This window comes from Hyaena hyaena, unplaced genomic scaffold, assembly GCF_003009895.1.
Source record: "Hyaena hyaena isolate Hyena2069 unplaced genomic scaffold, ASM300989v1 scaffold_871, whole genome shotgun sequence".
Lineage (NCBI taxonomy): Eukaryota > Metazoa > Chordata > Mammalia > Carnivora > Hyaenidae > Hyaena > Hyaena hyaena.
The window spans coordinates 494,325-512,651 of NW_024081500.1; the positions used below are offsets into that span (position 1 = coordinate 494,325).

General features: G+C 43.8%; 1 protein-coding gene across 1 annotated transcript in view; it reads right to left on the reverse strand.

The window, feature by feature from the left end:
* Positions 1-508: 508 nt before the first annotated feature.
* Positions 509-18,327, reverse strand: part of LOC120222358 — a 39,477-nt gene continuing 21,658 nt past the window's right edge. The window contains exons 6-11 of the mRNA XM_039220157.1: positions 14,276-14,466; positions 13,994-14,165; positions 13,739-13,886; positions 8,750-8,876; positions 7,268-7,417; positions 509-2,580 (exon numbers count right to left, since the gene is read on the reverse strand). Coding sequence (XP_039076088.1) covers positions 863-2,580; positions 7,268-7,417; positions 8,750-8,876; positions 13,739-13,886; positions 13,994-14,165; positions 14,276-14,466 — 2,506 coding nt within the window. The 3' untranslated portion in view covers positions 509-862. The remainder of the gene's footprint in view (positions 2,581-7,267; positions 7,418-8,749; positions 8,877-13,738; positions 13,887-13,993; positions 14,166-14,275; positions 14,467-18,327) is intronic.

Sequence of the window (18,327 nt, forward strand, 5' to 3'; positions counted from 1 at the left end):
GGAGGCTTTCCTGCTCTCTCCAGTCACAAGATTCATCCTAGTGTATGCTTTTCAGATACATAATTACCTAAAAAATGTTTCCTCAAGACTTTTCTGCAATGAATGTGTCAGAGGTTTTTTTCTGTTTTGACCTACGGTGTGAGGTGATTGATCACTGAAGGCACTAGCACATTCTCTGCATTCATTAGATGTCACTCCTATGCAAATTCCCCAACTTCCCAAGGGTGAAAATCTAACAGGCTAATTAATCTACACTGACTTTTTCAGGTATGCTGGGAGCACACTGATGGTTTAATGAGTTCTCTAAACTATCATGATTTGTCTCCTGCCTAAGTTCACTTGCATGTAATTTCAGATTCCCTGCAAAGGATTATATACTTTGACTTATACATTTCTTGTGTGTATGTTTTTAGTGTTTATTTTTGAGAGAGAGAATACAGGCAGGGGCAGAGAGGGAGGGAGGGAGACAGAGCCTGATGTGGGGCTCAAACTCACAAATTGTGAGAAAGTGACCTGAGCCCAAGTTGGACGCTTAGCTGACTGAGCCACCCAGATGCCCCCATTTCTTATGTGTATTAACAAGGCTTGACAAATGAGAGAAAGGTAATCCTCAGTTACTGAATCCATCGAGTCTTTCTCTTCTATGTATTCTTCGATGTACAATGGGGGCTGACTTGGTGTAGGAAGACTTTGTCACATCAACCACATACATGCAGTTTGTCTCCTGCATAAATTCCCTGGTAGGTACTGAATAGGATTTTCCACAGTTTGCACAAATAAAGGAAGTCAATCCTGTGTGAAATCTCCGCTGTTGCACAAGGCATATTTTCCTCCTCAAGGTGTGACCATGTCCACTGTGTCATTAGGGTTTGTTTCCATTATGAGTTCTCTGATGTACAATAAGATTTCTCTTTGAGGAGAAGCCTTTTCCACATTCACTGCATATAAAAGGCTTCTCTCCTGTATGAGTTCGCTGATGAACGATTAGACGGCTCTTCACAGCGAAGCCTTTGCCACATTCATTGCATTCATAAGGTTTCTCTCCAGTATGAATTTGCTGATGTAAAATGAGCTCGGTTTCCACAGCGAAGGCTTTACCACATTCACTGCAGATGTAGGATTTCTCTCCTGTATGGATTTGTTGATGTACGATGAGATAGCGTTTCATGGTGAAACCTTTTCCACACTCACTGCACGTAAAGGGTTTCTCTCCAGTATGGGTTCGCTGGTGTACCACAAGATTGCTCTTGAAGGCAAAGCCTTTTCCACATTTATTGCATATATAGGGTTTCTCTCCAGTGTGAGTTCGCTGGTGTAACATCAGCCCACTATTCACAATGAAACCTTTCCCACATTCACTGCATCTGTAAGGTTTCTCTCCAGTATGTGTTCGCTGATGTACAACCAGCCGACTCTTCAGGGGGAAGCCTTTCCCACATTCGCTGCAGATGTAGGGTTTCTCTCCGGTGTGCGTTCGCTGGTGTATGATGAGCATACTCTTCACAGTGAAGCCCTTTCCGCATTCACTGCACACATAGGACTTCTCTACCGTATGATTTCTCTGATGCACAATGAGATTACTCTTCCGGGGAAAGCCTTTTCCACATTCCTCGCATACATAGGGTTTCTCTCCGGTGTGAGTTCGCTGATGTTCAATCAGTCGACTCTTCATGGTGAAGCCTTTCCCACACTCGTTGCATAGATAGGGTTTCTCTCCTGTGTGATTCCGTTGATGTATGATGACATAGTGCTTCGTGGTGAAGCCTTTCCCACATTCACTGCAGATGTAGGGTTTCTCCCCTGTGTGAGTTCGCTGGTGTATAATGAGCATGCTCTTCCCAGTGAAGCCTTTCCCGCATTCACTGCACACATAGCACTTCTCTCCAGTATGATTTCGCTGGTGCACAATGAGATTACGCTTCCCTGGGAAACCTTTGCCACACTCACTGCATACATAGGGTTTCTCTCCAGTGTGAGTTCGCTGGTGTTCAATCAGACGGCTCTTCATGGTGAAAACCTTTCCACAATCATTGCATATAAAGGATTTCTCTCTTTTATGAATTCTCTGATGTTCATTGAGCCTAGACTTTCTGGAGAAAACTTTTGCACAAATATTGCATCCATAAGGTTTCTCTCCTGTATGAACTCTGTGATGATCTGTTAGCTGAGACTTCTTAATGAAGGCTTTTCCACATTCACCACACACATGGGCTTTCTCTATTTCATGAGTTCTCTGATGCTTAGTGACTTGGGACTTGTTGCTGACAGGTTTTGCACTTACAGGGAATTTAACTGAAGAATGAAAATCTTCACACTTACCATGCAGAAATGATTTCTCATTTCCATTGACTTTAGTAGAGTTCTTAATTTCACAGACTTTGCTCTTGTTGGTTAAACTTAAATTTGATTTCAAAGTTTTTATATAGAACTCAAACATATGATTTTGCCTGAAAGGAAAATGACTTTTGCTTTGAGGAACGACATTTCCAAATGCACTATGTTCAGGGTCCAGCTCCATACCTTTCAGCATTCTTTGATCTTCCCAGTGACCCTGCAGGTGGTTATCAACTTTTCTAGTTTCTAGAAAAGAAGAGAACAATGAATCATAATGTTGTTTTGAATAAAACTTTGCTTTTTTATTTTTTAGAGAGAATAAAACTTTATTTTATTTTATATATCTTAGAGAGCGTGAGAGAGCGAGAGAGCGAGCGAAAGATCATCTCAAGCAGGTTCCACACTTGGAGTCTGATGTGGGACTCCCATGACCCTGGGGATCATGACCCAACACAAAATCAAGAACCAGACACTCAACTGACTGAGCCACCCAGGCGCCGCTGAATAAAACTTTAAAAAATTCCTTGGTGTTTCTTAAAAACGGCATTTTAGTGACAACAGTATAATACAGAATGCCATATATAAATGCTCCTGATCTCTTACACACTGGTAAAAACACAACAATATAGACAAAAGGAAAAAGCAATAAGTGTACCAATAAGGTTATACAATTGACAACGTATGTACATTTGGCCGCTTTCTAACTAGGAAGTGGTAAAACATGCAGAGATACTAAAACACAAGTCATTTTTGGCAGCAGATGACAAGGTTGGAGGAACACCATTCCACAGAACGGAGGTAGAAGAGACTACTATCAGAACTAGGAGGGCTGCGTTTATTCACTCCAAGCTGTTTATTGAATGGCTCCTGTGTACAGGCACTTATTCTGGTGTTTGGAACATATGAAACATGCCTCACTTTCACTGCTCTTAAATCTAGCTGGGGAAAACCAAAGGAAGAAGAAAAGAAAAAAAGAAAGGAGTTGGATATCGTTAAATGTGATTAAAGGAGAAATGGAGACTGGAAAGTGGAGAAAAACAGGATATATTTGCATAAAGAAAAGACAGTTCAATGATGAATTCAGCTGACAGTGGTTAGGAATCAGGATTACCCTGCTAACTATACAGCTTGAGCCACTGGGTAGGTAGAAACTTGTCAAATGGAGATGAGGATTATTACTGAAATCCAGAAAGTGTTGGAAAGTCTGTGTTGTAAACATTGAGAGGATTATTAGAAATGTAGTATAGGGCGCCTGGGTGGCTCAGTTGTTTCAGCATCCAACTCTTGGTTTTGGCTCAGGTCACGATCCCATGGTTTGTGGATTAGGGAACCCTGTGTCCTGCTTGGGGTTGTTTTTCTCCCTCTCTCTGCCCCTACCCCCCCCCCGCCCCCCACCACCACACACACATATGGTTTTTCTCTGTCTCACTTTCAAAATAAACTTAAAAAAAAAAAAAAGAAATGTAGTATAGACATCAAGATCTGGTTGGGGGTATAAATGGGGATAGTCACGTAGAAATAATACACACCTTTTATTTAAGAAAAGAGGACCGGGTGAAACATTGGGAGGACACAGAGAAAGAAAGATGAGGAAGGTTTTAGACAGTCCAACATTCCGTTTGGGGATTCTTTAAGTTCACTGAGAGAAACCAAATTCCGACTAGAGAGATCAGGGAAATATGCATACCGAGGTGTATACAGAATAAATGCATTTGTAACCTAGCAAGTAAGAGAGTAAGGCCTTTAGAATTTAACATGAGCTGAAAGAGACTCTTGCATAGTAATCCTGTTCCTAAATTTGCCTTTCTATAGACCACCATCAAACTAACTTTCCAAACATCAATCAGATTTAGTGGACAACAGTCCAACCTTGGTCTAGCCGGGTCATATTATCATGTGTTCCAATCATATTGGAATAGGCAAACGTGAATGGCAGGAAATCTTGCAGCTGGATAGTGAACCCCACAGTCATCTTCAGAAGCTAAAGTGCTACTGTACAGGATATGGAAACAAGTCCTACCCAAGGACTTTTCCCATTTCGACATCTCTGCTGTGCTGTACCTTCACTTGCTACCAGCAGCATCTACTTCAGTAGTTCAACATTTGTGTCTCCATTGGCAATAGATTGTACTAAGGGACCGACTTTCTCCTCTAAGACCGAGGTGTGTCAGCTTTACCCTCATTTCTTCTGAGAACTCCTAGCTATTCCTTATTATTGTTGTACTACCGCTGCCCAGGTCAAAACGTCAGACAACCTAGAGCTACAAAAAGTACAAAAGCAAACACAGCCCTCGACCATGCTACCTCTATTACTCACCTATCAAACCCAGTCATCCTGGCAATAAACGTGTTATGTTATCATGAATACTCCCATACACCCATGTCCCCATTGCTTCTCCTATAGACACCTTCTAATGCTGGCTTTCATCCAGCCAACTCCAGGCCACTCTGAATAGTCAACCCCATGACCTTGCACATTTCCTATTTCATATCTTCATTCCTAATTCATGGCAGCATCTTCATAATTCAAAATGTAGATGTACCTTATACATATCATGCTGTCATTCTATTCTGATTGGATGGCCATGAGCTCTATTTCCTCTTTATTTCTACATTAATCCTTGTCTTGTTTGTGTTCACAGTACCTTCAGTGAAGATTTACCCTCACCAAAGAGAAGTCTGGTCCTTGCCCTCAGCCCCAGAAAAGTGATCTCTAGGCCCCTGGAATGTCCTACCTGATAGGAGCGTCTCTGTTTTCCTGGGGTCTTTGACCACTGAACATTCTAACAACGTAATTTATGATGGAGGCTTTGGGCCAGCCATATCAGTTCCAACCTCTGGATCCTCACAGGAACTGGAGACTCTATGAATTAGCCTGATTTCTGGAGGAGCTAGAAACTAAAGTTCAGCCATGTGGACAATGTGTGATTGAGCCCCAGTAAAAACACTGGACACCAAAGGATCAAGTGAGGTCTCCTGTCTGGCAATACTCCCTAAATTGTCACACACTGTGGCTGGGAGGAGGAAATCCTGACCATGAGTCTGGAAGCCCCATGTTTGGGCCCTTCCTGTGCTCCATATGACCCAAGAATTCCACTCCTTGGTGTATATCCAAGAAAAATTAATGTTCATAGCATAATTCATAAAAGCCAAAAAAAAGTGGAAAAACCTGATGTCCATCAGTGGATGAATAAGTAAATAAAATGTGGTATATCTATATAATGGGAATATTATTTACCAATAAAAAGGAATTAAGTGCTGATACGTGTTAAAGCACAGGAGAACTTCAGAAACATTAGGCAAAATGCAAGAAGCCAGACACAAGAGACAAATATTTTATGATTATATGAAATATCCAGAACAGGTAAATCTGTAGAGATAGAAAGTAGAGCAGTGGTTGCCTGGGGCTGGAGGCCTGGGAAGAGATTTTTCTTTCTATTCTTTATCTTATTTTTAAAAAGATTTTACTTTTTAAAAACATTGTTTTAATGTTTATTTATTTTTGAGAGAGACAGAGCACAAACAGAGGAGGGGCAGAGGCAGAGGGAGACACAGAATCTGAAGCAGGCTCCAGGCTCTGAGCTGTCAGCACAGAGCCTGACACGGGGCTCGAACCCACAACCCATGGGATCATGACCTGAGCTGAAGTTGGACGCTTAACTGACTGAGCCACCCAGGCGCCCCTTTTAATGTTTGTTTATTTTTGAGAGAGAGAGACAGACTGTGAATGAGGGAGGGGAAGAGAGAGATACACAGAATCCATAAGATCATGACTTGAGCCAAAATCAAGAGTCAGACACTTAACCAAATGCGCCACCCAGGTGCCCCAGAAATATTTCTTTTTAAAGTGATTAATATCTTTCAAAATTGGGGATGGTAACATAACCCTGTTAATATGTTACAAAGCACTCAATTGTATGTATTAAGTTGGCAAATTGTAGGTTATGTGAATTATCTTAAAGCTACTTACAAAAAAGAAAAATGGGAAAACAAATGATTTAGAGAATGTAGTATAATGGGAAGACCTACAATGAACCAAAGGAATATCAGAAATATCAACCATAGGAAGGAAGCCACAGAAGCTGTCACAGCTGATTTAGGCTAGAACTGATGATGTAAAACCATTTTTTCCAGTGAAACAGTCAACAGAAACAGCAGAGATCTTTAAGAAGAGAACACCACAGCTAACAGCGTGGGCAGGGTAAGGTGTGCAGTACTAAGGGGGAATCTACCGTTAAAATGGGATCGAAAGGAATTATTTTGTGGAGGGAAGAGGATTCCTATTCCTCATGCTGGACTCAGAAATCTTAGGCAGCTAAAATATCTAGAACCGAAAGTTCTACACAGCACATAGGGAGGTATCGATTTGGAGGCTCATCCAGACAACAGAAAGAGCTTAATTCATGGGCCAAAAGGAAAATCTCAAGTATCAGGAATACAGCAGAGAAAATGGAGAGGAACTGAAGACCTCTGTGTTGGGGGAAAGCTAGGAAGTGAACTAATGCCAAGAAGAGACGGGGTTACTGTGAAGACACGACATACAGAGAGGAGTTGGCTGGCAGGAGGGGAATCAGCATTTCCAGAGGGGCCGGAAGGTGCAGAAGTCAGAAAAAGAGTGAATTCACGCATTCCTCTTTGGACTCAGCCCCAGAGAGTGGAGTTTCACAGCCGGGGTGGGAGGAATGGGGACACCCGCTCCGACAGGGCACAAAGAAGGGGTCAGCTGCAGAATCCATGGAAGAAACCTAGGCAAAAGTCACACAAGTTAAGGTGTAAAATGAAAAAAAGGAAGGATCAAATATCAGAAGCGGAAAAAAAGAGTTCTACTTCCCTCTGAAGACCTGGAAGAAAAGCTGTCCTGTGAGGCAGAGATGCATGGCGCACCGCTGGAGGGGGACTTCCGCAGTGACCCAGCTTGCTGGCTCCCGCTCACCTGGACGGGTTCCACTGCGCACTTCCTCTTCTGTCGCCCACGGTTCTTCCCCTCGTTCCAGCTTGGAGAGCGCGTCTGGTTTGCTGGCTTGATGCCCTGCTCGTAGGAAAGACAGACACGTGGGCTGGGGTGTGTCAGGATGGAAGGACGCTACATGTGAGGGGCGGAGGCAGTTTTCACATCTGCACAGTAAGGGTTCTTCTCCCGGGAGAGGGCTCACGTGATGCTGTGATACAATAATACATCTTTAGTCTTCGTACCAGACTCCCAGCACAGAGCTCGTGAGGCCCTTCCTGAGTGGCAGCCGTGACAGGAACATCAGTCACAGGATTTGGTCTAAGTTCCCGTTCCTGACACAAGAACTTCTAACGCCCTTGGACTCTCCAGAGTGAGGGGTGTCTTTCTGTGAACTAATGACTGGTGACAGGGGCCCCAATCTAGCTTTAACCTGAAGGCTGCTGCCAGAAAAACCCAAGACTGATGAGAAGGTTGCAACCTTCAGCTCCAACCGCCACCGCCTCCCCCTGGAGACTGAGTTAATCACCAGTGGCTAATGGTTTCCTAGTCCTGCTTACATAATGAAATCTCCATAAAAAGTCCTAAACTACCAGGCTGGGCGAGCTTCCAGGCTGGTGAACACATTGAGGTCCTGGGAGGGTGGCTTACCTGGACAGGTCGTGGAAGGCCCACACCCCTCCCCTCATACTTTCCCATCTACATCTCTTCCTCTCGGCTGCTCCTGAGTTTTATACTTTATAATAAAATGCTAATCTTCTTTTTTAACGTTCATTTCTTTATTTTGAGAGAGAGTGTGTGCACGCACGAGTGGGAGAGGGGCACAGAGAGAGGGAGAGAATCCCAAGCAGGCTCTGTACTGTCAGCACAGCCCAACATGGGGCCCAATCTCACAAACCATGAGCTCATGACCTGAGCCAAAATAAAGAGTCAGACACCTGACCAACTGAGCCATCCAGGCACCCCTGTAAAATGGTAATCTTAAGTAAATAAAGTGCTTTCCTCAGCTTTGTGACCTGTGCCAGCAAATTAGCAGACTGGAAGGGGGGGGGGGCGTTTGCAGGAATGCTCAATTTATAATTGGACTGAAGTGTGGGTACACCGGGTACCCAATACTTGCAACTGGAATCCAAAGTGAGGGCAGTCCTGTGGTACTGAGCCTTAAACCTGTGGAGTCTGACGCCCACTCTGGGTAGCATCAGAACCGAAATGGATTGCAGGACACCTAGCTGGTACCTGAAGAGCTAGAGACCTGGTTGTTGGTGCAGAAAAACCCCACATGCTTGGCATCATTTGTTTTGGTAATAAAAACAGCTAATAGAACATCAGACCCTTTTAGAATGTGCCAGAGGCGGTCCTGGAAATTGGCCATTCAAAGCAGTGCAGGCACCCTGAAGTGTAAGCAGCTGAGAAAGGAAAGGCCATTGACCGAGCACCTTCTGCGGGACATGGGGGAGCCGTCCTCACCCACTGACACCAGGTTCCTGTAGTTCTCCAGCATCACGTCCCTGTACAGGTCCTTCTGGGCGGGAGCCAGGAGCCGCCACTCCTCCCGGGAGAAGTCCACGGCCACATCCTCCAGTGTCAGCGATTCCTATAATGACATGGTCCTGTTTAATATGAACGATTCTCTTTTATTGATTCATGAGGAATATAAAGGAAGTTGCCCTGCTAATAACAACTATGATGCTGAGACCAAGTCTGAAGTATATGAGGTGTTTTTTTGTGTTTTTTAAAGCACTTCTCTGACACCAGCTGGATGGCCTATAATTCAACTCAATTCTGACACTACCTACCTGGAGACAGTGTCACATTTCACAGGTCAAGGGGTCAGTTCCACAAGACTGCCCCTGCCCCCACTTCAGACACCAATCCGAGTCCATGTTGTCAACTGTGCTCTGACTAACAAGCTACAGAGTGGAGGTTCCATTGACCCCCTCCTTGGGTTTGATTAATTTGCTTAAGCGGCTCAGAGAACTCAGTTTATTTAACCATGTACTAGTTTATTATATATGATACAGACACAGATTTCATCCAGATGAAAGGGATGGGCAAGGTATGAGGGGATATCACCCTCTCAGCAGCCACACCCACTAAGCTCGGAGCTCTCCAAACCATACACCTTTGGGATTTTATGGAGGCTCCATTACACAGGCATGGTGAGTCATGAACTCCATTTCCAGGCCCCTCCCCTCTCTGGATAATGGGGATACAGCTGAAAACTCCACACTTCTGATCATGCCTTGGCCTCTCTGCAGACCACCCCCATGAAGGAGCCCACCTAGAGTCACACCATTAGAACAAGAGCTGTTCCTATCACCCAGGACATTCCAAGGGATTTAGGAACTCTGTCACAGATGAGATCAAAGACCAAATATTGGACCAAAGATGCCTCTAGTACTCTTTTCACTTAGGGAATTACAAGGATTTTAGGGGTGCCTGGGTGGCTCAGTCAGCTAAACGTCCAACTTCGGGTCAGGTCATGATCCCACGGTTTGTGGGTTCAAGCCCCAGAATGCAATTATGCAATCTGACAATATCCTATCATTAAGCATTGGCAAAGATTTCAGGCACAGATGATCCACATATAACTTAGGAGGCAGCCACTAAATCCTTTACACAGTTTAATTCATTGAGTATGACTCCACACAAATGGAATTTTCTATAGTTAATATTCATCAATCCATTGCAGTCATTATTTCTTTAAATACTTGAATTAAGAGCAGATTGTGTTCTTTGAAGTATGATTCCATTGATACACAAAATGTCATGATAGATGTGCTTACATACACAGATGTACATAGATCCAATGACATTTGTTAAGTGGGCTCATGTACACAGAGGCACACACAGGTCCGGGGACAGCAGGGACGTACCAAACATCTGTTACAGTGGTATGAGGGAATGAGGACAGAGGACATGAAGAGGGAATTTACGTTTTTGCTTTTAAGTTTCATTTATTTGTTTTGACAGAGAGAGAGGAGAGAGCATGAGCAGGGGAAGGGCAGAGAGAGGAAGAGAAAGAATCCCAAGCAGGCTCCACGCCATCATTGCGGAGCCTGACATGGGGCTTGAACTCACAAACCATGAGATCATGACCTGAGCTGAGATCAAGAGTCAGATGCTTGGGGCACCTGGGTGGCTTAGTCGGTTAAGCGTCCGACTTTCGCTTAGGTCATGATCTTGCGGTTCGTGGGTTCGAGCCCCGCGTCGGGCTCTGTGCTGACTGCCAGCTCAGAGCCTGGAGCCAATTTCAGAGTCTGTATCTCCCTCTCTCTCTGACCCTCCCCTGCTCACGCTGTCTCTCTCTCTCTCTCTCCTAGAAATAAATAAAAACTATTTAAAAAAAAAAAAGAGTCAGATGCTTAACCACTGAGCCACCCAGGTACCCTGATTTTTTTTTCTTTACAAGGTACTCGTAAGCAATTTGTATAGTTATAGGAAACAAAAACACTAAAAAGAAGAGTAGGTAAAAAAAACAACAACGTGGATCTAAAAATGGGAAAGGATTCTGCATTTTCTGAGATAACACGAAGTGGTAAAGCAAACACCCTGGAACCCAGTACCTCAAACCCTTACCAGACAAAATTTTCTGCAACTATCTAATGCCAAATTTGTACTTGAATGCCATTACAGGCACCTGCTTCTGGAGCCTTGGTTTGGTCCCCTGAAGAAACTGTGTTCACTGAATTGGCTTGGTCCATCCCCCCACAAGTCTCTGTGTAAGTCTGTAATAAATAGCAGTAGGGAGTCAGCGGCTGCTTTCATTAGAAGGTTACTGTTCTGGGGCACCTGGGTGGCTCAGTTCGTTAAGCATTCAACTCTTGATCCCAGCTCAGGTCGTGAACTCACAGGCCCATGTCACACTCTGCACCAGCGCAGAGCCTGCTTGGGATTTTCTCTCTCCCTCTCTCTGCCCCTCCCACACTCATAGTCTCTCTCTCAAAATGAATAAACTCTAAAAAAAAAAAAAAAAAAAGGTTACTGCTTAAAACATTGTCCACCCCATCACCTCTAAGAAGAATCTAAACTTTTTACTGAGCCCTCAGTGCCAAGAAATATTGACATCGCCTGAGGAACCTTTTTGCTTTCTCCTCTCAGTCACTGCGTATCATATAACTTAGCACGACTCTCTTGTAATGGCTGTCACACGTATTAGATGCAGTGTGCCAGCTGCTGTAACCCAGAGGATCCTTTATGTTCCACTGCTGGTCATTTCCTAGGAATCACATGAACACTATATTCTTGATTCTACTTTGCTAAGATGTTGGAGTTAGATTCAAAGTTTATTTCTCTCTAAGGGTGCCTGGGTGGCTCAATCGGTTAAGCATCTGACTTCGGCTCAGGTCATGATCTCAGTTTGTGGATTCGAGTCCTGGGTCAGGCTCTGGGCTGATAGCCGGCTCAGAGCCTGGGGCCTGTTTTGGATTCTGTGTCTCCCTCTCTCTTTGACCCTCCCCTGCTCACGCTCTCTCTCAGAAGAAAATTAAAAAAAAACTTTTTTTAAGTTTATTTCTCTCTAGATACTGAACTGATTTTTTAAAACATAAAGTTTATTTATTTTGAGAGACAGAGAGAGAATGTGAGCAGAGAAGCAGAGAGAGAGGAAGAAAAGGAGATTCCCAATCAGGCTCTGCACTGTCAGCACAGAACCCAGTGCAGGGCTTGAACTCGCCAACTGTGAGATCATGATCTGAGCCGAAACCAAGAGTCAGATGCTTAACCAACTGACTGAGCCACCCAGGCTCTCTAAATTTTTTACAAGCCTCTATCAATCCACTAGGGAAGAAAGGAGAGAATAACAAAAGACAAAATTCACCTGGGCATTGATCATTTTCTTCTGTTCTGAGAAATGGCCAGCAACTGGGATAGTCTGTCTTTGTCTCTTCTGGATATGTCCTAAATTTCTAGTTAGAAATCTAGTCGCCAGTCGAAAGTGCTCCAGAAATGACACTGTCTAGGTCCTGGAACCTCCTCTTTCTTAATTCATTTCTTGTCTCTTGTCAGGACCTGTAGGCCGAAGAGCAAAATTACTTTCAGTGTTACATCCTCTCTTGCTGTGCACTCACCTTGACATATGATCCCCAGTATTTGTGTCTATTTGGTTCCCCAGAAATCACACCTTAGCCATAAGACCCTGAAGTAGCAGGTAAAGGGAAGTGGCAAAGGAGATCAGAACATAACTATGCCTCAGTGGCAAGTAATTTTCAGATCAATTTTAGAAATAAGGCCATATGGACAGTGAGGAACAGTGAATTTTTCCTTTATGTTGCTCTCCTATCTCTTTACCCTATGTACATACGCTTCAATGTGCAGAACAACGAGCACCCCAGAGAGAGAGAGAGAGAATATGAGCTATAGAATCAAATTTTTAAAAAACCTCCAAAAATTAAAAATTCAAAGACAATTCAAAAATATAAATACTGAGGAGCGCCTGTGTGACTCAGTCGATGAAGTGTCCAACTTGGGCTCAGGTCATAATCTCTCAGTTCATGGGTTTGAGCCCCACCTTGGGCTCTGTGCTAACACTTTGGAGCCTAGAGCCTGCTTCGTATTCTGTATCTCCCTCTTTCTCTGCTCCTCTCCCTCTCACACTGTCTCTCTCTCTAAAAAAAAAAAAATAAACATAAAAAATTTAAAAATAAATACAGGGAAAATAGCAGAACTTACATGATATATATATAACCTGAGAGGAAATATCCAAAACAATACACAGCAAAATTACAGAAGGATCAACACAGAATCTTAAATATAAGCTTAATTTAAAAAAAAAAAAAGGCTAATTAATTCAAAATCTGCTGAATTCTTTATCTCCCCCAAAACTTTCATTTCCGGGTATTGAGATGGATGGAATGATGTGGGGAGCCAAAAGAGATTAGAAAATTATATGCAGGAGGAACTTGAACCTAAAGTTTTTCAGGAATGTTAACATTCAACACGTCTGTTCCAGGAGCCAGTCTGAGTCCAACGCAAGAACCAGCCAGGGCTCCTGAGCCTCCAAGCCTGCTGTCACACAATCCTGCAGAAAAGACAAGCCACGACCCCACCGGATCAATACCAAAACCAGATCAGCTGCATATGTAAACTGACCTCCCTTAATGGTTCCTCAATCACTAAGCTCCAAATTCTTGCAGAACCAGAGCCAAACGCCGCCTTCGTTGGCAAACACCACCCCACCAGTTGCCAATCACCTACAGGCTGAGTGACCTGCGAAGACCCTCAACCCTGACCTCAGGACTTTCAGTAGTTGATCTCTTGACACCTTTAATCACTGACCACCAGAGCCCCCCAGGATTGACCCCAAAGACATCTCTATTTCACACATTCAATACAGACTCCTCCGTGCTCACCTCCAAACACATACCCGCCCTGCCTTACCTTCACCGACTGAGGGGAGCAACAACTTACCTAGAGGCCGACAGGCCGTCCCTCTCCCCGCCTTTCCTACAAACCGACCCACACAATGACCTGAGTCTCTCCTGAACCTGCAGCGACCTCTTCAGGGTCTAACTTACTTCCCCAAACTTCCTTCCCTCTAGTTCCCTCGTCCAGCCTCCTCTGTCGGGAACACCTGACGAGGATCAGCGGCGTTTCTGGCGCGTTTCTATGGAGAACGGATACGGGTTTCCGGCTCTTCCTTATGAGGTCATACATCCGCGCGGCCGTCTCCTCGGGGCGCTGGGGGCCGCCATCTTGGCAAGCCTGACGTACGGAACCCTGGGCGGCGGTGTCGGCGCCGCGACGCGGGGGTGAGCGCGCGCCGCGGAAACCCTAGCACTCCCTGCCGCCCCCCAGGCCTCACAGGAAGATGGGGAGATGTTAAGTCTCGGGCTCACGCGAAGCAGACGTGACACGGCGGTAACCTTGGAAGGGACAGAGGGCCCTAGTTGTAGGGGACGCGGAACGGCGCCCAATTGACCAAGGCCAGAGCCCTTCGGCTCCTACCGCCGTGATGTCTCAGCTCGGCGGGAAATTAAAACCACCTTCGGGCACCTCGGCCTCGGTTCTCATTAAGAAAAGCCTCGGAGGCCGTGTAAAAGCTAAGCAGGCTTGCCAGGAAAGCAGGAGGTGCGCCGTGGCCGGAGACGGTTGCGCCCCGGGGCGAGTGCCCGTCGGCCGGGAGGCAGCCGGCGCTTCCGGGAGCTCCGCGAGGGTGCCGGGGAGACCACGGTTTGGAAAAGTCACTCGGGGTGGAGGCATTCGGCGGTCGCAGAGAAAGCAGAACTTCCGGACATTGCGAGCCTCTTGCCAGCCTCATCCCATCCATGTCTCTCACTCATCCCAGGCAGCCGCTTCTGCCCCTAACGATTCGGGGCGCCTGGGTGGCTTCGTCAGTGCAGCATGGGACTTTGGTTCAGGTCATGCTCTCACGGTTTGTGGGTTCCAGCCGGGAATCAGGCTCTGTGTTTCCCTCTCTTTACCTGCCCTTCCCCCACTCGTGCTCCGTCTCTCAAAAATAAATAAATGTTAATTCAAAAAATTATAAAGATTAGTCTGCAGCATATTCATGAAATTAGTCGTGTATGTACTTATGTGCTCCTTTTTCTGGCTTCTTGTACACAGCATAATTGCCTTTGGGTTGTTTCCAGTTTTGGATATTGCACCAGTTGTGAACATTCACGTGTAGGAAATAAAATGAGCACAAAAAGCAGATTGACCACAGCCCTGTGTATCTGCATCGCTACACGGAGACATGTTTGCCAGCCATTTGCAGGCCTACTTCCCATTTCTAGCCCTGCTCTGGCTCATATTCTCCTCTCCATCCCCACCCTCCAATGCCAGTTCCTGAGCTTAGAAGTCTTCCCCACCCGAGGAACCAGAGATCTCAAGAACACAGGCTGTGTCACAGACGCCAGGTTAATCTGTTTGCCCCTGTATGTTCAAACCTGTAGGCCCTTATAATTTTCATATTGCACCTGATAAAGTCCTGTAACCACAGGTTAAAGCACAAAAACAGTTCCATCTTCACACTCCCCCATCATTACTATGCTGGCCGAGTCTGCCACGTGGTACTAAAACTGTCCCTGCTTGCACCGTTGGTCCGTGCTAGCTCCTTTTCATATAGCAGGCAAAGTGATCCTTGTAAAACACAACTCAATCATGAAAATTTTCCTGTTCTCAGTTATCTAATGACTGCGTTACAGAATAAAATCTCAAGTATTGAGATAACCAAGTTTAAGAGCTTAAAAATATATGTTGAGGTGGGGCACCTGGATGGCTTAGTCCATTGAACACATCCAACTTCAGCTCAGGTCATGATCTCGCATTCCTGGGTTCCTGCCCCACCTCCGGCTCTGTGTTCACAGCTCAGTACCTGGAGCCTGCTTTGGATTCTGTGTCTCCCTCTCTATCTGTCACTCCTTGCTCATGCTCTCTCAAAAAATAAAATAAAAATGTAAAAAAAAATGTGTTGGGTTGAATTCACCCCTTAATCCAGGGTTTCTGATGGAAATGTAAAACAGCTACTGCGTAGCAAACATCCATTTTTTCTCTAACCAGGACTCAAGCAGAATATCTTTATGATCAAGAGGAAGACTCTGGAAAGAAGAGAGAGGACAAGAGCCCCACTCTTAAGAGGAAAAAGGAATAGAAAGAACAAACCACATGTGCTGTTACGCAGGTCACAGAGGAAATGGGAACTCAAATTACAGCAACTTTCAAGGCGACAGGGCTGTGAAAAATTTAAGGGTTCTCCAGTACACCCAAGAGGAATCTTACCCCTTTTCATATCCCAGCTTTTCTCCATCTTAGACTGAGGTTCTCATGCTTTTTATTTTGCTTCTCTGGGGATCCCATTCCTCTTCTCCCCCTTTCATAGGCAAACATTTAGCCTAACAACATACATATACACAGGATTTTTTTTTTTTTTAAACAATTCCATTCTTTAGAACTGCCTTACAATTGCTCATTCTTTGCACTGATAGGACATTTTCTTTATAGTCCATTCACCATCTTCCAAATAACATATAATCCCTTTAATTCTTCTGTGTCACAAAGAATGTATGACCCTATAAAGCAGCACCAATCAACAGACGGTTCTGTGATGATGTAATACATCTGTATTGTCCAACATGGTAGTCACTAGCCACATATAACTACTGAACTCTTGGAATGTGAACTCTTGATTTTGAGGAAATACATGTTTAATTTTAATTAATTTACATTTAAATAACCACATGTAGCTAATGGCTACTGAATTAGTACAAAACTATCAAGGAATGTATAACCAATGTGGGGAAATAAGACATAGGCATTTCTAAAAAACATATTTGTATCCTGAATTATATGTTATTTTTTTCTTTCCAAGTTTTGATTTAAATTCCAGTTAATTAACATACAGTGTAATACTAGTTTCAGGTGTAGAATTTAGTGCCTCATCACTTAATACAACATCCAGTGATCATCACAAGTGCACTCCTTAATCCCTATCACCTATTTAATCCATCCCTCCCTGCCCTTCCTCCAGTAACCGTCAGTTTGTTCTCCATAGTTAAGAGTCTGTTTCTTGGTTTGCCTCTTTGTTTTTCTCCACTATGTTCATTTATTTCTTAAATTCCACATGAGTGACATCATAAGGTATTTGTTTTTCTCTGACTTATTTTGCTTACCATAATACTCTCTAGCTCCATCCACATCGTTGCAAATGGTAAGATTTCACATTTTTTTGGTGGCTAATATTCCACTGTATATATATACCACATCTTCCTTATCCATCAGCTGATTATTTATACATTGTTAATAGGAGTCCTTCCCTTGTCTCCCATTCAAATACTCTCCTTGGGGAAAAATGTATTTAGGATCTTTCTAACTCCACATTATTTTAAATACAAACCCCATGATCCAGTATTTCACACCTATTTCACCTAATGTAGAGTTTATATACTCTGAGTATGGTAGATGAAGTGTGAAGATACCACTTACATATAATTCAGCTAACTTAACACTCATTCCAGGAGGGCAAAGACATTTTGTTCACCTCTGTGTCCTTAATACTGGTAGAATAATACTGGGTACAAAGGAGGTACTTCACAAATCTTCACCGAATGAACAGTGATTATTGTATGGCTGTTTCTCAGGTGACTTCACATAATATAAAGTCCTGAAAATCTGTGAAAGGGGCACCACTTTTCAATTAATCCTCCACACTATCCTCAGGAAACACACTATCCTCAGGAAATTGAACAGATACATGTTCCCCAAACTCCACTCGTCAAATATTGCTTTTTCCTATCAACCAACTCTATATTATAAAGATTTTCATTCCTAGCAACATCCAGATACCAACTACCATATCTCATATTCACAGCAGTGTTTTGCTTCACTTATGATCTCAGGCATTCCAGATTAGTTGACAAAACTGAGCAATCAGTGTGGAAGCTAGAGAATATTATGCTGAGCAAAATAAGTCAGAGAAAGACAGATACCTTATGATGTCACCCACGTGGAATATAAGAAACAAATGAACATAGGGGAGGAAACAAAAGAGGCAGACTGAGAAACAACAGGGTTACTAACATCAGACTATGTCTCTGTATCAACAATATATAGAGAGAATGAAATTTATCAGGCTTTCCCGGTCTCTGCATTCATAGTTCTCTCAAAGTACACTTAACTATATAATAGCCAGGAATTTTTTTGTTCACTGTTTGTCTTCTCTGAAGATATCTGTTTCCTTCCTATAGGTTTTTTTTTTGAGACATAGTATGTGAAATAATGAACCACTGAAGGCACAGTTACATTTATAAGATTTTTGTTCCCCTAGGCAGATTTTCTGCTATCTCTGGAGGGCCCAATCTAGCAAGAGGTGTTCCAAAAGGACTATGTTCCTATCTGCTAGGAGCCCACTGCTATTTAATAATGTCTGAGAGGTGACAGAAGGCATTTCCACAGTCACCAAATTAAGAGTTTCACTTCTAAGAAGCTGTGACTCTGTGGAAGGGTTTTCCACTTTTATGAATCTATGTTTCTCCTTCATGTGTGTTTACGTTTAATAAAGCAAGACTTGTAAGCAAAAGCTTTCCCATACCCAGTGCATTCATAGATCT